Below are 16880 nucleotides of genomic sequence, written 5' to 3' on the forward strand. Positions count from 1 at the left end.
CAGATAGGCTTCGTGCCCTAGACTCATCCTCAGCGACCCCTACCCTATCGAAAGCATTATTCAGAACAGCTGTTGGCGCAACGCACTCAGATAACAGCGCAATAAAATGGTGCAGCCCCCTCTCTGTGGGGCTGCCCTTGATCCGGAAGCTGCAGCACAACTGCTGACAGGAGGGAGGCCTCATCAGCATCTGTCACCCGTGATCAGGGATCTGCGCCCGTTGCCAATTTGCTGCCGGGCAAAGTTCAAGGTGTTACTATCAGTATATACAACCCTTAACAACGGGCGACCGGTTTTCCTATGAAACTTTCCCCACTTTGCCACTTCGATCGGCAGAACTGGTGCCACATAATCCCCGTTCCGCGTTTGTAACAACCTGGTTGTTTAGCGCAGCAGCACCTATGAAACTTCGGAACTCCCTGCCTATTGATAGCAAGCGGGCACCTTGTCTCTGTTTAGACAAGCCTACCTGGGTGCTTAGAAAGCTGAGGCGATTTTAATCTGTTCTAGCATTTTAACTTTTGTATGTCTCAGAATCACAGAACCAGAAGGGACGATGATGATCTTCTGGTCCAAATCCCAAATTTTTCGCCCAATGTGGGATTTGAACACATGACCCCAAGAGCCTCACGCTCTGTCCACTGAGTTATTACTAGTGTCGTTGTGATTTCCCCTCCCTCGCTTTATCTTTTTTGTAAACCGCCTTGAGGGATTTCTTTCCTTACGACAGGTAAAGGGATCCCTGATCATTAGATCCAGTCGTGATCATTAGGTCCAGCTCATCTCGCTTTACTGGCCGAGGGAGCCGGCGTACAGCTTCCGGGTCATGTGGCCAGCATGACTAAGCCGCTTCTGGCGAACCAGAGCAGCGCACGGAAACGCCGTTTACCTTCCCGCTGGAGTGGTACCTATTTATCTACTTGCACTTTGAGGCGATGACTAAGCCGCTTCTGGCGAACCAAAGCAGCGCACGGAAACGCCGTTTACCTTCCCGCTGGAGTGGTACCTATTTATCTACTTGCACTTTGAGGTGCTTTCAAACTGCTAGGTGGGCAGGAGCAGGGACCGAGCAATGGGAGCTCACCTAGTTGCAGGGATTCGAACCGCCAACCTTCTGATCGGCAAGTCCTAGGCTCTGTGGTTTAACCCACAGCGCCACCCGCGTCCCTTTTCCTTATGGCTTTTCCCTGTCCTTACAACAGAGCATTGCCTAAATTTCATGAAACAAACGGATAACAAAATCCAAAACAGCAACCACCAATTGCACGTTTAATCAAAGTGCAATTGGGGCTGTTTTAATTGATGCGACAAAAGTGGGCGAAACTGATCGGCAGTTTTGGGAGCCGGCGCCCGAGGCCTTACAACGCTTGCTCCGATTCCCGGACCCCTGCGAGAGCCCCCCTCACCCGCGCCCCCACTCACAAGGCAGTCAGGGTTCGGTGGCCCCCGCGAGGTGGTCTTGCTGGTGGCGGTGGTTCCTCCTCCGGGGTTTGGGCGCGGGACGTAAGGCACGCAGGCGGCGGTTGCTGCTGGTGTGGCAGTGGAGTCTGACCGCACCCGGGGGGCTCTGCCGTCTCTAAGGTCACTTCCGTTGGGCCGGGCCAGGCAGCCATGGCTGTCGAGAGGGGGCCGGTGTGCTGGAGGGGTGCGGGGGCTGGGGGCCATGGCCGGCAGGCGGTGAGGGGGCGGGTGGGAGCCGTAGGCGGGGCAGGGGTAGGGGAAAGGGTGGGCCACCGAGTTCCTCTGCTCCTAAAGAGAACAGGGGGGAGACAAGAAAAGTCAGGAGAGAGGCCCCAAAACCAGGAAAAAACACCAGACTCTGTGAAACACAGGTGTTCTCCACATAAGGCATAAATCAGCCTTTCCCAACATGGTGCCCTTTAGGTTGAGCCCCAGCCAGTACACCCTGGGGCTGATGGGAGTTGGAGTCTAAAATGGCTATACTGGCTGAGGACTGGTGGGAATTGTAGTCCAAAACAGCCATATTGGCTGAGGACTGATGGGAATTGTAGTCCAAAACGGCCATTCTGGCTGAGGACTGATGGGAATTATAGTCCAAATGGTCATACTGGCTGAGGACTGATGGGAATTGTAGTCCAAATGGCCATACTGGCTGAGGACTGATGGGAATTATAGTCCAAAACAGCCATATTGGCTGAGGACTGATGGGAATTGTAGTCTAAAACGGCCATTCTGGCTGAGGACTGATGGGAATTATAGTTCAAAACAGCCACACTGGCTAGGGACTGATAGGTGTTGTAGTCCAACACCTCCAGAGGGCACCAGTTTGGGAACGGCCAATTTTTCCTTCCGATACGTAACCATTCGGACTCTTGCGTTTCCGCATGAACTGGAGGCAGAGTTGAGGGCACATCTCTGAGGTGGGTGGGAACAGTTAAGGTGATACCCCACCCCACCCGCTTCCCAGGGCACCCCACCCCCATGCAACCCAAACCCAGACAGATCTGAATTCGAGAGCACCGCCGCGAGGGGGAACGGAGCAGGCACAGCAAAAGTGTTGAAGCGCCCCTCAAGCAAGCAAGCAAGCCAGCCAGCCAGCCTACCCTCCCTTCCCTCTGCAAGGGAAAATCACGAGAGCTAGAAACTTGTGGGGTTTTTTTTATTTAAAGGCAGCCCATTCTAGGATATGGAAATGCCCAAAATATTGACAGTGCCCATGAATACAAAAGCAAGGATGGCAAAAGAGTGGCAGGGAGGGGAAGGGTCAATTGCCCCTCTAATGGACGCCACCAGTTATCTGATCAGAACTAAACGACGTTAATCATCGCAAAGGTTTGCTACGAGGGTACGACGAGGGTAGCCAGATTTTTGACCAGGGGGAGGGTGTTTCCGCCTGCCCGGTGGTGAAAGAGGCCAGACCGATGTCCATGGGCAGGGGGTGGACGATGGGGGGGGGGCAGCCTTACTTGTCTCTCTGGGGCAGCGACGTTCTTGCGCTCCTGGCCCCATGAGTCTCCGTGGAGGGGGTTCCATAATCCCGGCTTGGGCAGCTGGTAGTGGGGGTTGCCAGGGACACCTGTCGGGTGCTGGCACACCCCGTTACCATTCTACGTGCGCCAGGAGTGGAGATTTGCGGGGGGGAAAGAGGAAGGGGGGAGACAGCGAGACAGAAAAAGCAGAGGGGGGAGGAGAGAGAAATGGAGGGAGATGGTCACAGCGCCTAAGATCAAGAGGCAAACCCCTTCCCCAAATCCCACCTTCGCAGGGCAAAATAAACCTGAGCAGCCAACCAAAATGGGTCCCCCCGCCGCCCCAGGAAATTTCAAAGAGCCCCCCCAATGGCTCGTGCAACGAAACGGCAACATCTTCCTGAAATTAAATCACTACACCCACCCACCGCCAAGAGCGAAGCGTCAAGCGCCCAGCCCTGCGAGTGGCGCCAGGGCGTCTCGCAAGAGCCGGGGCAGCGAAGCGAAGGCAGCCAGGCCAGTGCCAAGCAAGAGAGCGTGCGTGGGGCAGGATCTGGGCTGGCCCCACGGCGCAAGCAAGCAAAGCGGTGTGAGCGTGGCAGTGGGTCTGGTTTGCGGCGGTCCCTTTTGCACCCAGGGTTCCCACCCCCATCCGCTGTACCTGGTCAGGACTGGTGCTCCTTCGCCTCTTCATGGGGGCGGGCATGTCCTCCCCGTGCCCCGGGTGTGGCGGGTGCTGGACCGGGGCGATCGGCTGGACCACGGGGGGCTCCATGGGCGGCCCAGGCCTCTTCAGCTGGGGGTTGCGCTTGGCTGAGAAGTTCCTCTTCTGGGAATTTGGGGAGAATCGGTTAGGAAAGAGGGATTTGCAACGGGTTTCAGTGGTGCCCCGCAAGACGGAAAACCCACTAGACGAAAGGGTTTTCCGTTTTGGAGGTGCTTCGCAGAACGAATTTCCTATGGGCTTGCTTCGCAAGACGAAAATGCCTTGCGAGTTCCTGCGATTTGTTTTCGCGCCCCACCCCCTTTTTCTAAGGCACTAAGCTGCTAATAGCCTTTTAGCAGCTAATCCGCTAATCCCTTAAGCCTTTAATAGCCGCTAAACTGCTAATAGCGCTAATCCGCTAATGGGGTTGCTTCACAAGACGAAAAAACCGCTAGACGAAGAGACTCGCGGAACGGATTCTTTTCGTCTTGCGAGGCACCACTGTATTTTCGTTAAACGGGAAGGCCGCAGGAGGGGCAGCTCAGTCGGTAAAGCACGAGAGCCTTAAATCTCTGGGCTGTGGGTTCGAGCCCCACGTTGGGCAAAAGATGCCTGTAGTGGAGCGGGTTGGACTAGATGTCCCTCGGGGTCCCTTCCAACTCGACAGTCTCGTGATTCAATTTTAAAGAGGCAGGAGGTGATCCACAGCCACTGAAGGGTTGGCAGTGGCTTCAACAAAACTCCCCACCAGCTCCCCCTTGCTCTGGCGAGTACAGGAAGTGATAACGAGGCTTCCAAGTTGTTCCCCCAAAATTAGCTCAACGATGGTGAGATGAAGAACGAGAGAACGGTGGAGCTGTTGATGTGTTCTGAGCTTATTGCTTTTTTCATCATCTGAAGTTTTCAAATAGTTGGGGTTTTTTCTGCTTTTACTGAAAATTTTATTTTTTTATTTTCTTGTTAAACCGCCTTGAAGTTTTTCTTTTTTTCTGCAATTAAGCGGTATATAACTCTTATGCTATAAAAATAAGCAGGTTCCAAATTGTTTGTGACAGATTACCTCAGATTATTCCAAAGATGTGACAAGAGGGGAAAGTGAGCCAATCCATGCTCTGTTATCTTATCTATGCTAATGAATTAAAACAGCCTATCAGCCGGAATCCACATCCCCCAACATTTTGAGGCTTCTACAGAAAGCAAACAACCTAAGTGAGGCTTCAGGTAAAGGTAAAGGTACCCCTGCCCGTACGGACCAGTCTTGACTGACTCTAGGGTTGTGCGCCCATCTCACTCAAGAGGCCGGGGGCCAGCGCTGTCCGGAGACACTTCCGGGTCACGTGGCCAGCGTGACATCGCTGCTCTGGCGAGCCAGAGCCGCACACGGAACGCCGTTTACCTTCCCGCTAGTAAGCGGTCCCTATTTATCTACTTGCACCCAGAGGTGCTTTCGAACTGCTAGGTTGGCAGGCGCTGGGACCGAACAATGGGAGCGCACCCCGCCGCGGGGATTCGAACCGCCGACCTTTCGATTGGCAAGCCCTAGGCGCTGAGGCTTTAACCCACAGCGCCACCCACGTCCCTTGTGAGGCTTCAGGTATTTCACCTTATATAAAGATTGGTTTTTTTCTTTCAATGTGTGGAGGGGGGGAAATACCATAATCTGTAAAACCCGAAAAGGAGAAAGAAATCTTAAACAGTGCAGAATGAATCACACAACTTTAGTTGCCCGGTGAAAACATTCCTGTTCAATCAGGCCTTTTGGGCTGATTTAACATTTGATAACCTTTAAAATGTGTTGTGGGAGATGGGGTTATCCGTTTGTTCTTGTTCTTGTTTTTATCATGCATTTTGTGCTTTTTACCCTATATTTTTATACTGTGGACGGCCCTGAGTTCTACGGATGAATGGCAGTATAATAATAATAATAATAATAATAATAATAACAACAACAACAACAACAACCACCACGTCAACCAGGCTGACGTATGTGGGTGCATAAGCAGAACCTCTGAGGCAGATATCAATGCCAGGGGCAGGTTTGTACGGGGGTCCAGCCCAGCCCATTTTAAGGCTTTTGAAGTTATAATCATAATACCGTATTTTTCGCTCTATAAGATGCACCAGACCACAAGACGCACCTAGTTTTTGGAGGAGGGAAACAAACCAACAAATATATTCTGAATCCCAGAAGCCAGAACAGCAAGAGGGATCGGTGCGCAGTGAAAGCAGCAATCCCTCTTGCTGTTCTGGCTTCTGGGATAGCTGCGCAGCCTGCATTCGCTCCATAAGACGCACACACATTTCCCCTTACTTTCGAGGAGGGGAAAAGTGAGTCTTATAGAGCAAAAAATACGGTAATAATAATAATAAATTTTATTTATACCCCGCCCTCCCCAGCTGAGGCCGGGCTCAGGGTGGCTAACAACCAATAATAAAAACAAGTTGATTGAAATAGAACTTAAAAAAAAAGTTAAATACAATATTAAAATGCAGCATGAAGTTATTACTCTTGCTGCAACAGAAGAGACACACACTGTTAAATTCAGAACGTCGAACGGTGCAACTGACAGGAGCTGCTGTCCACCGACATCCACAGCATCACAGGTTTTCCCTCGAGAATGAGGGGCGAAGCAGTAGAGGAGATGCTGAGGAGAGGCAGGGAGGGGAATTTTTTTTTGGGGGGGGGAAGGTGAGGAAGTCCCTCATTGGCCACCACTTACCTCAAGGTGCAGGAGGTTCCAGACTTGCTGCAGGGGGGGCAATGCTTTCGGTCGGTGGTGAGACGACCCCGAGTGATAATTCCACAGCTGAGCCTGGGAAAAGTCACGGGGAGAGCAGAAAAGGAAGAAACGTATGGTTATAAAGCAAATAAAACCACTTAAAGCAAGGGATGTGTGCAAGGAATCATACAGGAAACAATCAAAATTAATTTCTTTTTTTTATGATATTTATTCAAATTTTAACAGATACAGAAAGAATAGAGAAAGACAAAATACAGTAAAAAAGGAGAGAAATAAGATAGAGAAAAATTAAAAAGATACATAAAACCACACCTCCACCCCACCAGCAAGAAAAAAAAAACAAAAACATTTTTTAAAAACCCTTCCATTTTTCACAATTCCATCCTTCAATGACTTGTTTCCTCGACCTCCTCCCACCTCCCTTTTTGTATTCCAGTTAATAATCAAGTCAGCAAATTCTTTCCATCTTTCACTGCTTACTATCACTTATTTATCTTAATCCATTTAAACCTTATCCTCCCATCAACATCTTAAAAATTATCTATACTCCAATCTAGTAAAGAGAGAAAAAGAACCTTAAATCTTATACCCTTAAATCTTAAAATCTTAAGTCCTTATCAAAATTAATTTCAAGTGTTAATAATAATAATAATAATAATAATAATAATAATAATAATAATAATTTATTATTTATACCCTGCCCATCTGGCTGGGTTTCCCCAGCCACTCTGGGCAGCAAACAACAAAACACTAAATACAATAACCTATTAAACATTAAAAGCTTCCCTAAACAGGGCTGCCTTTAGATGTCTTCTAAAAGTTTGGTAGTTATTTTTCTCTTTGACATCTGATGGGAGGGTGCCACTACCGAGAAGGCCCTCTGCCTGGTTTCCTGTAACTTGGCTTCTCGCAGCGAGGGAACCACCAGAAGGCCCAATCCCCACATAAAGTGCTTGTTAACGAATGAAATGGTAGTGGTTAGGGTGTCAGACTAACCCCCCAGAAGAGAGGCCAGGGTTCAAAACCTCGCTAGGCCAAGAAAAGCTCCTGGGGGGTGAATTTGGGGGCCGGTCACTCACTGTCAGCCTAATCTACCTCACAGGGGATTAATGGAGAGAGGAAGAAGAATGGGCATGCCCACCTTGAACTCCTTGGTTAAAAAAAAAAGTGAGACACGGAGGCAATAAAATAAATACTAATGCCCCATGGAGGACCTTAAGGTCCATATATAGCAACACCCTAGAGGTCCCGGGCCCTAAACGATGCCTTATGAGGAACGGCTAAGGGAGCGGGGCATGTTTAGCCTGGAGAAGAGGAGGTGAAGGGGTGAGATGATAGCCATGTTCAAATATATAAAAGGATGTCACATAGAGGAGGGAGAAAGGTTGTTTTCTGGTGCTCCAGAGAAGCGGACCCGGAGCAATGGATCCAAACTACAAGAAAGAAGATTCCACCTAAACATTAGGAAGAACTTCCTGACAGTAAGAGCTGTTCGACAGTGGAATTTGCTGCCAAGGAGCGTGGTGGAGTCTCCTTCTTTGGAGGTCTTTAAGCAGAGGCTTGACAACCATATGTCAGGAGTGCTCTGATGGTGTTTCCTGCTTGGCAGGGGGTTGGACTCGGTGGCCCTTGTGGTCTCTTCCAACTCTATCATTCTAAGGAAGTCAGATTAGCCTCAACCAGGGCCAGGGCCTTTTCAACACTGGCCCCGGCCTGGTGGAACGCTCTGCCTCATGAGACCCGGGCCCTGCAGGATCTGATTTCTTTCCGCAGGGCCTGTAAGACAGAGTTGTTCCACCTGGCCTTTGGCTTGGAATCAGTTTGATTCCCTCCCCCTCTTTCTTTTTTCCTTTCTCCTCCTGTGATGAGGCTGCTTTTTAATTTTAATGCTTTAATGTTGTATTTTAATCTTGTTTTTTTAAGTTGCATTTCAATCAACTTGTTTTTATTATTGGTTGTTAGCCACCCTGAGCCTGGTCTTGGCTGGGGAGGGCGGGGTACAAATAAAATTTATTATTATTATATTAAATATTACAGATTCAGAATAAGATAGAGAAATACCACAGATTTGCACCAGGGAATCAGTGATGCTAGTGCATTTTGTAATTTCATAAGTCAGGGGACTCAGTTGCCCAGTTCAACCGTCTACTGACTGCGGTATTTTCATGCACAGTGACTCTCCTGTTACTTTTATGGAATATTTCCTACCAATGATTCGCTGGGAGTGAATTTCCGCTCCGTCTGCTGATAATCTGCTAATCTTATTGCGCAATGTGATAAACAGACTATTGAATAACCTAGTACTTTAATTTGACTCAAGCTGTTTATTAAAGGTAAAGGTAAAGGGACCCCTGACCATTAGGTCCAGTCGTGACCGACTCTGGGGTTGCGGCACTCATCTCGCTTTATTGGCCGAGGGAGCCAGCATTTATCCGCAGACAGCTTCCAGGTCATGTGGCCACCATGACTAAGCCACTTCTGGCGAACCAGAGCAGTGCACAGAAACGCCGTTTACCTTCCCACCGGAGTGGTACCTATTTATCTACTTGCACTTTGATGTGCTTTCGAACTGGTTGGCAACAGGAGCTCACCCTGTCGTGGGGATTTGAACCGCCGACCTTCTGATCGGCAAGTCCTAGGCTCTGTGGTTAAACCCACAGCGCCACCCGGGTCCCTAAGCTGTTTATTACCAAGTCATTATTATTATTATTTTATCGTGGCTTATTTGCATTGTTCTAGGTCGTGTGAACTTTGTGGCACACATTTTGGTCGACAACTGGGAAACACTGGCTTGCGAGGGCTCCAGTTGCAGAACAGCCTTTACCAAAGGTGTCGTGGGCTTTGAAGACATTCGAACTCAGGAAGCAAGGGAGAAACGTGCTAAGAGGAAGACACACTTGGCAAATCCACACCATGATCAACTCCTGCCTGGAAACCAATGTCCCCACTGTGGAAGGGCATGTGGATCCAGTATTGGCCTCCACAGTCACTTACGGACTCACTGTTAAGACCGTGTTCATGGGAGACAAGGCTACGAGGGATCGCCAAAGAAGGAGAAGATATTTTGTCGCTTCAACGGCTTGCAAACTGCCTTGCGTGCCACAACGTAGAAAGGTGGTGTGCAAATTAAATACAAAATTAATTGGGCTGCCTCAGCCCTGTCATTCCTCCCCGCAAGAAGGCCGATGGGGGCTGAAATTGAATATTATATTTATTCCCCTACCTGCTGCAGTCGTCCGATCCGGGCGTGCATCTCTCCGTAGCTCCCGTAATCATAGTCTCGCGGGTACCGGGTGGCATTCTGGTAGCAGCGCACGGCCTCCTCGCAATCCTGCTCTGACTCGTAGATCTCGCCCAGCTGCTCCCAGAGCTGAGGCTGCCCTGGATCCCGAAGCAGGGCCTGGACGCAGCCGTGGATGGCCTCCAGTTTCCCGTGCAGGGGCCGCGGGGCCAGGTTCCTGGGGAAGGGGAGAGGCGTCAGCGATGGGGAGAGGCAGTAAGGAACGCTGGGCATAGCTGTCAACTAACAGATTTGAAAATAAGGGACCAGCAGCCTCGAAAATAAGGAATCAGCAGCCAAAACAAGGGGTTTTAGTCAACCAGCTGCCAAACGAGGCCTCAAGCGATGGTTCCCACAGTGCAACAACCCGGCAAAGGGGATGCAGCAAGGAAAACCACCGTCACCTCTCCGCTGGGAAGCGCTGAGCAAAGGCGAGTCCCCAGGCAAGGCGGCCGATTTGATCGGCACAAGGCATGCAAGCTCCACCCCCCCAGTGGTTCTCAGACTCCTTATTGGGTGAGCAACGCAGCCAAGCAACACAGCTGGAGCCTCCCTCCTCCCTGGCCGGCAGGGAGGGAGGGAGAGGAGCTGCTTCCTTTGAAACCCAGGAAATTTAAGGGACATCATCAATAAGGGACAGCAGCGGGACACGGCGCTGGGATAAGGGACTTTCCCGCCAAATAAGGGACGGTTGACAGCTATGACGCTGGGGCCCCTGGTAAGGTCTTTCCTAGCCTGGGGCCATCCAGATCCTTTGGACTCCAGCTCCCATCAGCCCCAGCCAGCAGAGGGTTGGTGGTGGTAATAATGATAATGATAATGATAATGATAATAATAATAATAATAATAACAACAATAATTTATTTATACCCCGCCCATCTGGCTGGATTTCCCCAGCCACTCTGGGCAGCTCCCAACAGAATATTAAAAACACCATAAAACATCCAACATTAAAAACTTCCCTAAACAGTACAGTGGAACCTTGGTTGCCGAACTTAATCCGTTCCAGGAGTCTGTTCAACTCCCGAAACCGTTCAAGAACCAAGGTGAGGCTTCCGATTGGCTGCAGGAGCTTCCTGCAGCCAATCAGAAGCCACGTCGGACGTTCGGCTTCCGAAAAATGTCTGAAAACCAGAACACTTACTTCCGGGTTCTCGGAGTATGGGAGCCAAAACGTCTGAGTACCAAGGTGCTTGAGAACCAAGGTAAGACTGTGCTCTGAAACATCTAGATACCAGCAGGCTGGGGACCCCAGTCCTGGGGGGCGGGGTTTACAGAGGGGGATTCTGGGAAAACTGACTTCTTGGTGCTATGCAATGGGAGTGAAGTTCACAGCAGCAAAGCGCCAGCAACCAAGACTCTCGAGGAAGAGGGGGAAAGCTTGGGGAAATGACTTTGGGGTAGCCTGAGGCCCTGTGTCCAGAAAGTACGGTGTTCAGGGTTTGGACCCCCCCCCCCGTTCAACCTCTCCCCCCCCCCACCACAATGTACAGAGTTGGGGGTTGGGAGCTCGAAGGGTGTGCCACCACAATCCCTCCCGTAGCTGCTGATGTTGGCAAAATGCCCTCTGGGAGCACTTACCCCGGTGGGAAGTAGCCCTTGTTGTGTTGCCCCATGTTAGAGCCATGGTTGGGCGGCAGGTGCGGGGGCAGCTGAGGCTGGCCGACACTGGCAGAGCACCTGGGCGGAGGCAGAAGGGGAGAGAAATGTCAGAATGTTGGAAGGGACCCCAAGAGTCATCTAGTCCTACCCCAGGCATCTCAACTTATGTTGTGAACAGCCCTGAGATCTATGGGTATAGGGGGGTATACTACTAGTAGTAGTAGTGATAAAGTATCCATGACAGTTGGGCATCCAACCTCTGCTGAAAAACCTCCATTCGTCTCATTTGTCTCTATACTAATGCACAGAGTATGGGAAACAAGCAAGACAAATTGGTCATTAGTTCTACTCCCGCAATGCCAGAATCAAAGCTAAATCAAGTAAGGAGACAAGGGCTGGTGTAGTGGCTGAGCGGGAAAACAGCTGCGTTCCATGCAGAAGGGTCCGGGTTCAGTTCCAACCCAGGGAGGGCTGGCCATGTCCCCTTTCTAAAACGCTGAAGTGCCGTTGCTGCCAGCCAGTGTAGGCTTTCCTAAGCTACATGGAGCAATGTCCTGGTTTTGTATAAAGCACCTTTCTAGGTGTGTAAAAGAGAGGTCAGCCACGACACAAGCCAGGCTTGTCAGTGCTCAAGGCCAGCTGCAGCTACTCTTCGGAGCAGGAGTGGAGAGGGGGGGGGACTGCACTCTGCACATGCTTATAGGCTCCCTGATTCGTAGTTCACTGAATGCACCCTGGGGCTGAATCGCAGCTCCAAGGAAAGGCCTGGGAGCTGAAATCTCCTTGAGTGTCATTATTTACTTATTTGATGAAATTTCCAAACCATCTGGTTGTAAAGCAGTTCACGAAGAGAACAGATCGATAAAACGACCAGTAAAAAAAGTTAAGGAGCATTCAAAAAAGGAAAAAAGCTATCAACTAAAAAGCAGATTCAAATTCGTGTCTGCCTCCCAAACACCTGGGACGTATTTTCAGCAGATGCCACAAAGAGAAGAAGAAGAGGAGGAGGAGGAGGAGGAGTTTGGATTTGATATCCCGCTTTATCACTCCCCTTCAGGAGTCTCAAAGCGGCTAACGTTCTCCTTTCCCTTCCTCCCCCACAACAAACACTCTGTGAGGTGAGTGGGGCTGAGAGACTTCAGAGAAGTGTGACTGGCCCAAGGTCACCCAGCAGCTGCAGGTGGAGGAGCGGGGAATCGAACCCGGTTCCCCAGATTACGAGACTACCGCTCTTAACCACTACACCACACTGGGTAGCACAGGGAAGGGGTCTCCCTGGTGTCAACAGGCAGGGAGTTCCAGAGGGCAGGTGGGGCATCTAAACTACCGTATTTTTCGCACCATAGGACGCACCGGACAATAGGACGCACTTTGTTTTAGAGGGGGGAGAACAAGAAAAAAAAAATTCTCCCCCTCTCTGCTCAGTGCCCCTTCAGCGAAGCGGCAGGAGGCGCTGCGCAGAGAGGGGAGAATTTCCCCCCTCTTGTTTTCCCCCTCTAAAACAAGGTGCCGTTTAAGGTGCGTTCAGGTGGCTACCTTGGAAGCCTGGAGAGCGAGAGGGGTCGGTGTGCACTGACCCCTCTCGCTCTCCAGGCTTCAGGTTCCTTTCGACCTGCTCTTTGGGGCTGGCGGGGGGAAGCCCACCACCAGCCCCAAAGAGCAGGTCAGGGAGCAGCGGAAAGGCGCAGTGGAGAGGCTCTTGCCATAGCCGCGCGTCACCTCTCCAGCCGGGAGAGGGTCGCGGGGCTATGGCGTCTTCGCTCCATAGGACGCACACACATTTCCCCTTCATTTTTGAAGGGGAAAAAGTGTGTCCTATAGAGCGAAAAATACGGTATTTGAAAGATGGGGGGTGGGAGGGAAGTCAGACGTGGGGCCCCTTTCCTTCCTGCTTTGCAGTGGAAGCTGTGGCAGCCAAAACAGAGGGGGCTGAAGTGAGGGGGGTGGAGGAGAGACGGAGAGGCAAAACCTCTCTCAGAGCATTCAGCGCTACGTCTAAACTCCAACGGGTGCGGTTTTATGGAGGGAGCTTGGGTTAGGCGAATGCTATTCATCGCCCACGATTCTTTGCACAGCTGTGGGTGTGTTTGCTTTGCAGGTGTGTACACATGAATTATATATATATTTGTGTATGTATGTGTGTGTGTATGTATGTACACACACACACACACACACACACACACACACAGGAGAGCGCAAAATATGGTCTGAAGCTCAACAACAACAAAAACGAGTATCATGGCCACTGGTCCCATCACCTCCTGGCAAATAGAAGGGGAAGAAATGGAGGCAGTGAGAGATTTTATTTTCTTGGATTCCATGATCACTGCAGATGGTGACAGCAGCCAAGAAATTAAAAGACGCCTGCTCCTTTGGAGAAAGGCAATGGCAAACCTAGACAGCATCTTAAAAAGTAGAGACATCACTTGCCAACAAAGGTCCGTATAGTAAAAGCTATGGTTTTCCCAGTAGTGATGTATGGAAGTGAGAGCTGGACCATCAAGAAGGCTGATGGCCGAAGAATGGATGCTTTTGAATTCTGGTGCTGGAGGAGACTCTTGAGAGTCCCATGGACTGCAAGAAGATCAAACCTCTCCATTCTGAAGGAAATCAGCCCTGAGTGCTCACTGGAAGGACAGATCCTGAAGCTGAGGCTCCAAGACTTTGGCCACCTTATGAGAAGAGAAGACTCCCTGGAAAAGACCCTGATGTTGGGAAAGATGGAGGGCACAAGGAGAAGGGGACGACAGAGGACGAGATGGTGGGACAGTGTTCTCGAAGCTACCAGCATGAGTTTGACCAGACTGCGGGAGGCAGTGGAAGGCAGGAGGGCCTGGCGTGCTCTGGTCCAGGGGGTCACGAAGAGTCGGACACCATTAAACGACAACAACATACATACACACACACATATGTACACGCAAAGCAGGTGTGAAACAGCCTTTGCCAAGCTGGAGAGCTTCCTGGTGCTTCCTGGACTACAACTCCCATCTGCCCCGGGGACTACGACTCCCAGGAGTTCCCAGCTCCCTGGCTGTAAGCCACTCACCTGCCGCCCTGGAGCCATGGTCGGGAATGGCAGGAGCTCCAGGCGTTGCAGCCCAGGTTGCCGAGAGAAAGGGGGTCCCGTCCAGCACGGCCCCCCAACTGCTCCACTGTGCGATGCATCCAGCCTGTGATGGAGGGAGAAGTGGGGTTTAGGCGCCAAGCAGGGAGCTCCTTCCCACCTTCGTGGAGGCCAATTCCCCCTCCTCCTCCCCTCTGGCCAACCCATCAGCCTTCTCCTCCTAAGGCCCACCCCTTCCAGCCGCTGGCTCCTCCCACAATCTCAGCCCCACCCCCACCCCAAAAAAACACAATCCTGTTCTCCCTGTCCAAGGCCCGCTCTTGTCCATCCTGCCAGCTGCTCCTCATAGGAACATAGAATCATAGAATCATAGAGAGTTGGAAGAGACCACCAGGGCCATCAAGTCCAACCCCCTGCCAAGCAGGAAACACCATCAGAGCACTCCTGACATATGGTTGTCAAGCCTCTGCTTCAAGACCTCCAAAGAAGGAGACTCCACCACACTCCTTGGCAGCAAATTCCACTGTCAAACAGCTCTTACTGTCAGGAAGTTCTTCCTAATGTTTAGGTGGAATCTTCTTTCTTGTAGTTTGGATCCATGGGATGCTAGCTTCTGTCAGATCAGACCACTGGCATCTACCGTATTTTTTGCTCTATAGGACACACTTTCCCCCCTCCAAAAATTAAGGGGAAATGTGTTTGCGTCCTATAGAGTGAACGCAGGCTGCGCGGCTAAGCCCAAAGCCAGAACAGGGAGACGGAGCACTGCGCAGCGCTCCGTCTCGCTGTTCTAGCTTGCGGACGGCTGCGCAAAGCCTCCGCAGGGCAGCGGGGTGCCTTCACCCCACTGCCCTGCGGAGGTTATGAAGGCTGTACGAAGGTGGGGGGAAGGCTGCAGCGCTCCCCCCCCCCCAGCCCCACAAGCTCGGGGGGCAGCGGGGAGGCAGAGTGATGCCTTCCCGCTGCTCCCCGACCTGGTCTTTGGGGCTGGCAGTGGGGGAAAGCAGAGCTTCCCCTGCCAGCCCCAAAGAGCAGGTCGAAAGGAACCCAAAGCCTCCGGAGCCCAGCGGGAACTCCCGCTGGACTCCGGAGGCTTCGGGTGAACGCACCTTGAACGCAGCTTGTTTTAGAGGGGGAGAACAAGAAAAAAAATTCTCCTATGGTCCGGTGCGTCCTATGGTTCAGTGCGTCCTATAGAGCGAAAAATACGGTATCTAGCTCAGTACTGGTAGCACTGGCTGACAGCAGCAGTTATCCAGGGTTTCTGGCAAGACATTTTCTCCCAGCCCTCCTTACCTGTCTAGCAACTTCCCTTTCAAATGACTGCCCCACCCCAAGCAATAAGCAGCCTCCTATGTGTGCCCCCCCCAACTTCATTTAGAACTTTCTTTTCATATTCATACGCCCAGATAATTAGTTGCTGCCGCTGCAAGATTTCACTTTTGCGACAATTGCCCAAACGTGCGTTTCGGAATTTATAAATTTGGTTAAGCCATTTGGGGGCTTAAATTTAAAAAAAAATGGAAAGAAGGGGTGCAGATTCTTTGAAATAAACATAGAAATACGTACCGTATTTTTTGCTCTATAAGACTCACATTTTCCCTCCTAAAAAGTAAGGGGAAATGTGTGTGTGTCTTATGGAGCGAATGCAGGCTGCACAGCTATCCCAGAAGCCAGAACAGCAAGAGGGATTGCTGCTTTCACTGCGCAGCGATCCCTCTTGCTGTTCTGGCTTCTGAGATTCAGAATATTTCTTTTCTTGTTTTCCTCCTCCAAAAACTAGGTGTGTCTTGTGCTCTGGTGCGTCTTATAGAGCGAAAAATACGGTAAATAGATATCTTGCAGCCACGGTCCCAACTAAGTTCATGGCCCCCCACTTTGCTATTCCACCCCAACAACAACAAATGAGCACATTATTCATTTCCTCAAGTTATTGTTGTTATTATTATTATTATTATTATTATTATTATTATTATTATTACCTCTCCTGCTGTGGTGGATGCGCCTTGGTACCCCACCCTCCACCCCCCCGGATCTGAGCGACGGGTGCCCCCACCCAGTCGCGGCTTGCTGCAGTATCTTCTGGTTTATTCCCCTTCTCCAGTCACAGCCACATAAAATGCTGAGGGGGAGAGAAAAAAGAGAGCACACAAATTACCTGCAATTCACAAATATGTTTGCTTCAATTGCCCACCTTGGGTCTAGATTCCCAGGGAGGACAAGCAAAATGCAGAGGCCTCCCGATATTCCTGGACTACAACTCCCATCATCCCAGATCACTGGCTGTGGTGGCTGAGGGGAGTTGTAGTCCAACAACATCTGAAAGGCACCCAGGTTCCTCACTGGTCTGCCTTGGCCAACCTGGCGGCCTCTCGCTTTGACTACACCTACCATCAGCCTGGTGATAATGGGAGTTGTAGTCAAACGCACCAGGTGGGCACCAGGCTTGGGAAAAAGATGATCTGGATTAAGCCCAGCCAGGGATAGCATAAACAATAATGTTGGAAGCCTTGACGCTTGTGGCTCAAATGTCCAATTAAATGTCCACCCCAAATCT

The 16880-nt window shown here is 50.8% G+C and overlaps 1 protein-coding gene across 9 annotated transcripts in view; it reads right to left on the minus strand.

The window, feature by feature from the left end:
- The window catches only part of KDM6B (lysine demethylase 6B), a 100227-nt gene that overhangs the window by 32231 nt on the left and 51116 nt on the right, over positions 1-16880 (minus strand). For 7 of the 9 annotated variants that reach the window (XM_083410020.1, XM_083410019.1, XM_083410015.1 and 4 more), the window contains 8 exons: positions 16306-16445; positions 14306-14429; positions 11239-11337; positions 9601-9835; positions 6357-6449; positions 3592-3759; positions 2928-3068; positions 1423-1749 (listed from right to left, as the gene is read on the minus strand). In XM_083410020.1, the coding sequence (XP_083266146.1) occupies positions 1423-1749; positions 2928-3068; positions 3592-3759; positions 6357-6449; positions 9601-9835; positions 11239-11337; positions 14306-14424 (1182 nt within the window). In that variant the 5' untranslated portion in view covers positions 14425-14429; positions 16306-16445. The remainder of the gene's footprint in view (positions 1-1422; positions 1750-2927; positions 3069-3591; positions 3760-6356; positions 6450-9600; positions 9836-11238; positions 11338-14305; positions 14430-16305; positions 16446-16880) is intronic. The other 2 variants (XM_083410021.1, XM_083410022.1) reach the window with 2 other exon arrangements.

This window comes from Podarcis tiliguerta (genome assembly GCF_965153285.1).
Source record: "Podarcis tiliguerta genome assembly, chromosome: 13".
Lineage (NCBI taxonomy): Eukaryota > Metazoa > Chordata > Lepidosauria > Squamata > Lacertidae > Podarcis > Podarcis tiliguerta.